The 7570-nt window shown below is 38.5% G+C and overlaps 1 protein-coding gene across 1 annotated transcript in view; it reads right to left on the bottom strand.

Moving 5' to 3' along the window:
• Positions 1-2081: 2081 nt before the first annotated feature.
• Positions 2082-7570, bottom strand: part of pard3bb (par-3 family cell polarity regulator beta b) — a 198047-nt gene continuing 192558 nt past the window's right edge. Inside the window, exons 24-26 of the mRNA XM_069154755.1 lie at positions 6742-6954; positions 6402-6541; positions 2082-6101 (exon numbers count right to left, since the gene is read on the bottom strand). Coding sequence (XP_069010856.1) covers positions 6424-6541; positions 6742-6954 — 331 coding nt within the window. The 3' untranslated portion in view covers positions 2082-6101; positions 6402-6423. The remainder of the gene's footprint in view (positions 6102-6401; positions 6542-6741; positions 6955-7570) is intronic.

Below are 7570 nucleotides of genomic sequence, written 5' to 3'. Positions count from 1 at the left end.
GATTTAATGGAAACTGACATTTGGCCTTGTGAATCACTTCTGCATATCAATGGTGATTTATACAGAATTGAATTGCACCACCTCTTTAAGTCAGTGATGATCTGCAGTAAACTTTAAATCCAATAAAGTTCAAGAGGGGACAAACATGAAGAGACTGCAGAATGGATGTGTGTTAAAACGAAACAATCCCGACGTGATCTGTGCTTGTCACATTTAACTCATGAGTCTACTGTTGTGGAGAAAACAAGATTGCATGTTGGGAATAATTAATGAGGATTTCTGGAGGTCTGGCAGTTCCATGGACGGCCGTCAAACACAGTGTGTACATAGGAACAATCAGAAGTCAAGGGAACAAAAAGCAGCTGCTGGGCCGCCAATAATAGCTATGACTGAACAATACCTTGCCAAGTAAACACACACACATTCACACGTCCACGAGCTGGCAATCACTCATAATAGGAAATCCTAATTACAATGGCTTACAATGCTTATTAAAACTACTAATAATAACTGCTAATAATTACAGCATGCCAAACCTCCCTGGGAAGGAAGTTGGAGCAATTACACACCCAGTCAGTCAATGACTATTTCATACAGTCACTCAACCAGTCATCCAGGCTGTTTGACAGTCTGTCAAACACACCATCAGTCAAAAGATTTTTTTTTACCAGTGCAAGGTCACCGCAAACTGCCTCCGTGCCTCAGTAGAAAACTAATTTCATCCGACCAGGCTACATTTTTCCAACTTCAACTGTCCAGTTTTGGTGATTCTGAGCTTCAGATTTCTGTTGTTGGCTGACAGGAGTGGAATCCAACGTGGTCTTCAGCTGTTGTAGCCCGTCCGCCTCAAGGTTCGACATGTTGTGATTTCTGAGAGGCTATTCAGCTCACCGCAAATGAAAAGAGTGGTTATTTGAGTTGTTGTAGCCACACTGTCAGCTTGAATGAGTAGGACTATTCTTCAGTGGGCGCTATCGTTAACAAAGCATTTCCATTCAGTCAATAGATGGTTGTTGTTTTTCACACTATTCTGAATAAACTCTAGATTCTAATGTTGAATGTAAACTTCCCCTGCTTGTAGCTAATTAAAAAAAACCACATTTACCAAGCTCCCAGAAACAGTGGCCCCCAGGTAAATTTGCACTTCATACCGCCTGTGCAGCTGGCTCATCAAGAGAAGCAGAAACGTTTTATTTAAATATTTCAATACAATGCTAAAATCCAGACCTATCATGGAACAGACAATTAAATGAGCCCATTTTCACTCTTTCAATCAGCTAAAAGTCAGAAGAGTTAAAAGTGTACGAGTTGTCGTTCAGTCCTGCCGTTCTTTTCGTTTTCTGCATTTCAGTGACATGTTTGATCCTGACGGTGAGAAGAGTCCGGAGGTACGCTGCAATTAATCCTTTTGACTGATTTAAGTTCTGGCACGCATTAACAAACACACCAGGATCTAAATACACGTTACAATCAGAACACTGAATGTTGAAAAGACATATACACATTCACACGCACAAAAAAGACACACTTTGTAGAATCATATTGAGCCTTGGCAGTGACTCAGGAGAATTTAATTACTTCCTCTCCCTCTCCCCATTGGCCAAGAGGTCTGGGATATGCTAATTAAGCCTTGACTGATAAAACATTTCCTTGGCCTGTGTGTCTCATTACTGCTAACTTCTCTGATTGCTGCCCGAGTCCAGCGCTCACAGTGTCTAACAAATAAGGAAGCACCTTAAGGCACACAGTGTGACTAAATGCTTATTAATCCGAGGGATATGACCCAGCAGCACGATGGCATTTCGCTGGAGAAACTGGGAAAAGTTTGTGCTGCAATCAGAGTTCCTTATCTTCTTTTTCTAATTGATAATTAGTCTTACATTAATTTGGGGCCAACATCTATCTCTTATCACAAAGGTACAATTTATCAGCTGCTTAAATGATGGACTAAATTGGGTTGGCAATGTTAATGATTCACCTTGTAGGGTACAGGGGACATGAGGGAAATAATTTCTCCTGACTCATATTTAATTAACCTTAGCAGATGTGCTAGGCATGCAGTGTAACTTTAAGAGAAGCAATTCTTTTTTTTTTTTTTAAAACGTTTTTTATTACATTTAAAGTAGGACATCATTGGCCAAACTTTTTTTTAAATGAATATTTTAATGCAAAAAAAGAGGTTATATACATAAATATAAAATGTTGGAAAACAGTAATAGAATTGTTACAACATTATAAAATGAGATTCGATTTGAATTTTTAGATGCAAGCAGTGTAATAAAAAATGCTATACTTCGAAGACAGTGAGGTTATTTAGTTGGTTCCTTCATACACTCTCTGTTAAAGGAGAACCAAGCAGACCGGAACCCTTCATTTACAAGATTCGAGTGAGTACCTTCAACTTGTGCAACTCGTATTGTACTGCTGAAAACCATGAGTCATACAAGATGTTTGATTTGTTACCATGCTACACACAAGGTGTTGTTGCTTTTTTCTGTAAATTTTCTCACCAATTAAAAATAAAAGCTTGCTTCCACAGTTAATTAGTTTAATGTAAATTGCATATAGAAAACCAGGAAATGGAATTGAAGTGTGATCCGTAAGTATGCAGTGTACCTCACAGCAGCACGGCAACAATGACCAAACAAACACGATACAAAATAAATGCTTTTGATACGTTAAATACAAGTTAACTGTCCATCAGAGGAGTAACAGAAATACATCTTCATGTAATGTCTCTCATATCAACACACCGTAGCTTAAAAAAAAAAAGCTGCGCCAGACACTGACCCAGCATTCACAGCTGAGGAGACGTCCGTCTTTGATTTTTGCTTATTTTGTCTTAAAGGAGTGCGATAGATTTTTTTTTTAGAATGATGATATCAAAATCATTCATGTGATCCCCGGGGATAATTTTCTCTGCTGCTCGATGCACACTCGTTAGTATGCTGTAATACATATGTAACTATGATTATCCAAAGCAATGAAAATGACCTTTTGGAGCTCAGTGGGCCTTTTTGTTACCATATTGAATACAACAGTTTGTTTTACCATTTCAAAAACTGTAACATTTCAATGCAAAGCTAACTGGAGTACCATTTACTAACCAACTTAACCACTGAGCATTTCCCCTGCAGCAAAAGCTTATTTTATAAGATTTGAAATAATTCGAGGTAACCACAAAGTCACTCACTGTTGTGTTATTGTAATGTTAAATGCTAGCAAACAAAGTGAGCCCCGAGCAAAGGAGTAAAATGATCTAAAGGGACTTGCATTATTTTGGTGTCTAAATCTGACCATTTAACCATCAGGTAAAACTGTACTTTATTATGGTACTTTCTGTAATATGGGGAAAGCTTGATTTGGAAGTTTGATTTCGATAGTGGTGCTGAAAATTGATAAAAGCATAAAAAGACAAATATTCATAAATTCACTACATTCAGTCAATACAAGCCCACTCCTGTAACCCTCCTCCTACTGCAGAAGAACTGCTGCAACAATTTGTATGAACTTTCATTCTTTCTCTTTCTTTTAATATCCCTCTTTCTTTCCACGTCCTGTCATCCTGTTCTTTTTTTCCTTTCTTCCCTCATTTTCTTCATTTGTTTAAATTCTCATACCCCATCCTTATCTTTCCTTTATTTCCTGCCTTCCTGTCAACCTTCCTTCTTCCTTTCTTGTTCATATAAAAGTCCAGATTTGTACACGAAAACCAAGAAGAAAAAGATTTTAGACCTACATCTATTTTACATTCTCCTGCATGTGTTTCAGTCTAATTATTCTGGACATTCACTTTAGTGGGATTTCACCCTCTGAAATGCAAACCACCTAATCCTGAAATGTCATTTGAAACATTTAATCGCCATTGAAATTAATACTGCTGAGCTTTGTGGAGTGAAACACAGAACTGTTATGCTAGACTCTAACTCTTAGTCACACTCAACTGATGGTTTAGTAAGTGGCTAAATGGATCCACACTGTGGTGCGGCTCTGACAACACTCTGAAGCTCTCTTCATGTTCGAGCAGGACGCAGTGATGCCTACACCATCAGGCCACAGAGAAGTCCTTCACATCCAGCAGAAGTAACACAGAGTGGGAAATGACCTCTATCACTGCTCAGTTAAACACTGAAAAAAACAAAAATACTTTTCTCTGGTTTACCTAACAGTATGGACATCTGTGAGGCTAGCAGCCTTCAGTCTGGAATTTAAACAAGACTAGTACAGACATTAGTACAAGATAGCACATTTTAGTGGGTTTGATATATTATGAAATAAACTCTTCCACCTTTATGTAGTGTTGCTTTAAAAAAAAAAAAAAACTGTCAAGTTCCCATGGCCAATATTTAAATTGTTATATCAGTTTTAAATTGAAGTTCTTTTGTGGTGTAAGTTACTCCCAGTAAAGGAGAAGGCAGTATTAAAAAGTTGTACCGGTGCAAAATTTTAATATTGTTGTAATCTTGCTCTGTGAATGCATTCACTTGTCTGTTTTTTTTTCTTTTTTTTCAGGAGGTCTCAGCATCATTCATAAAATGGTTGTCTTGTTCTCAACGGACCTTCTTCCAGAATGTCAACGTTTGTTGGTTGACATGAACGTGAGACAAAATGGGGATCTCTCATAAACTGAAAAGTGGTCAAAAACTCTCCTTAGTTCTGATACGATTCCCTAAAACACACGCTGACAACACACATTAAGTAAAGATAAAAGTTCAATTCATGCAAACTTAGCATTCATTCAAGTTGAGGTCATTTCAAATAAGGTATCAATCCAAAGATAAATGTAATTCCAGTTCTGTTAATATGACCTGTCAATTTGAGGTCTAGTATTTCTACAACTGGTTTTAGATATTGTTATCACAATGTAATTTTAAAGCAGGGTCATTCATAAGTGCTACAAACCAACAGCCAGTTTCTGACTTGATTATATCAAGTCCTGGACTAAAAATGTGATTGAATTGGACTCTACCGAGAGAAATATTTTTTTGGATAAAAATGAAAGGTAGCATTATTAAAAGTATTACACAGAAAAATAATCAGTACAGTGCTCTACTCTGCCACTTGAAAGTTTCCATAATTCACTGACAAAACTATATATGATACATCGGACTAGTCTTGAGGACAAAATCTGCACTTTCATAAAGATTGGTATAGTGGCGTTCTCCCTGTTTGGCAGATTGAGACATTGGGTCTCAAAATGAGCACTTTGTTTCACCTACTGTAAATATCACCCGAACTTCACTTGCCTTGTTGAGTTTTATTCATATCATAGTTATTTAACCATGGATGGTTATACCATTTCATAGCGCTAATAGTAAAGTTATGATGAGCTTAATAGTCAGAGCAAAGAACAATATCTTTGCCACGACTAATTTGCTGCTATCCATACAGTTCTGGAACACATGATCATTTAGACTTTTTCCGTTTGCCTCCACATCTCAACACTTAAGAGGAGACTCAAAGCCCTACAGTCACCTTTTTGCAAATACAAACGGCTTCAATCCGGAGAATACTTTTGGTTATTTCATGTTGCATTAGTGGATATTTTACTTTTTGTCCTGTCGGAGCAGCAGAAGTGGAACCACCGGGAACAACATGAGAGTGTGCAGAGCTGCATGTATGCCTGTAGTGGCTTAATTTAAATGAATCCAATTACCTTTGCGGCTCAGGCTGATTCTTGAAAGAGGCGACTTAATCAGAGCAAAGTGAAAAGTTAAAAACCCTGCTAAATTTATACTCTGGGAAGACTCAAAGCAATTTAAATGACTTCAAACAACAGACATTATGCATCATTGCGGCCACCCTATAATTAACCTTCTATACCTTGCTTGTCTTTATATTGCCAAAGACTTCAAACGACGCAGACAGTGTCTGATAATGATGAGGAAATCAAATCGCCATTTTGAGGTTTCGACTCTATTTCACTGGTGTACTAAAAGTAGAAGAGCTGCACAATACGTAGCGGTTAATATTGGACCTGATTTGACTACACAGCTGCAGTCATGGCATTCTTCTGTCTTGGGTTGGTTTGGTGTTGCTGTTGCTGTCTTCCTCCCTCCCCCGTATAGCTATACCGGCCTGTACTGGGCTCCACCTGGTACCTGTAACCAATTAAACATGTGCTCAGATTTACTCAGAACAATACTGGCGTATTGAATTATTTTGAGTACTAATGTAGACTTTCATTATAAAAGGCTTTAATCAAAGAGAGGCATGCACTTGGAACTTGATTTTACATATGGGAAAATACATTATTCTGTCTAATTTTAATACTCTGTTTGTACATGATTTGTTTGTCGTATTTGGTAAATTTCAGATTTCAGAACACTCGTCTTGTGTTAAAATGGATAAACCGAGTGATTTGTAAAAAAAAGAGTAGTATTTTAGAGCTAAAAATTTACCTGTAATTGTCGCCATTGGCCCCTACCTGTAACCTCCACCCCCAGTTCCACGTGTCATAGTGTCGTACCGCAGTCCACGAAGCGGAGGGGTAGGAGATGGGGGCACGTCCTGCCGCAAGGGCCCTCTCTGCTGGGAGCTATAGGAGCAGAAAACAGTGGGAAAACACTAGGAGATGAAAACAAGGAAAAGTCAAACATGATCAAAGTATGAGAAGGAGGAAATACAAACAGGTAGATATAGCAGCACAAAACCAAGACGGGAGTTACTTTCCAACTGCTCTCTGAACTATAACATTATGCTTTATTATATGAAGCAACTTGCTCGCATTTATCTACCTTGGGTGGGGGGTAGTAGCCAGGGTCGACGCCTCGAGGGTCTCCCGGCCGTGGGTAGGGTTGGCCAGGTAGGTAGCTGGAGTAAGACGGGCCCGACTGGGAGTTGGGGATGGGGTAGGACGGGGACTGGGGGTATCCCTGTTGGGCCTGGGGAGGTCCGGGGTAATGACCTGACCACGGCTGCATGGGGTAGTCAGCTGGATCCATCGGACCTCGTCTGGAAAAGAGATTGATACAATCTTGAACAAATGCATTTAACAATGGCGTTTTTAAGTTGTTAAACCAAAAAAAACAAAAACTGTTTTATTTAGTGTAACATGGAACATAAACAGTTATGTGTCAGTATTGGTAAAGTCACCCTTAACTAGTCAATAATAGGGCAGATGCAGCCAATGGTCAAAAAGCTTGTTGTGTGATGTTGTGTGAAGGTTGCCCGTGGCTGAACTCTTAAATTCAGCTCAGTTTATCGTACAAATATTCTGTTTTACAACCAGTGTGATGTCATCCAATAAATGACATCATGGCTAAGTGCAAATAAGTTCATGCATTAATCCAAAGTTCAATCTTCTGTACAATTTTGATTTGACAAACTTTGGCAACTTCTGTACTGTTGTTAGTGGAAAGAAAGCAATTATCATTTGTCATCATTTGTATTCAATACTACCACATTTTTGCCATCAAAATAAATATGATCCAGTAAAAATGTCAGTGTTTTGAAACATAATTGGCCTGCATGAAACCAGAACATAGCTGCAGCTTTAACCTACTGCTCCACCTGAAATCACTCAACAAAACAAATAAGCAACCCTCTCCTGGCTCTTCGAACCCTTTGT

Source organism: Embiotoca jacksoni, unplaced genomic scaffold (assembly GCF_022577435.1).
Source record: "Embiotoca jacksoni isolate LCO1_2020_lvr unplaced genomic scaffold, fEmbJac1.0.p SCAF_2, whole genome shotgun sequence".
Taxonomy (NCBI): Eukaryota; Metazoa; Chordata; class Actinopteri; family Embiotocidae; genus Embiotoca; species Embiotoca jacksoni.
This window is presented reverse-complemented; position numbering and strand designations above follow the sequence as displayed.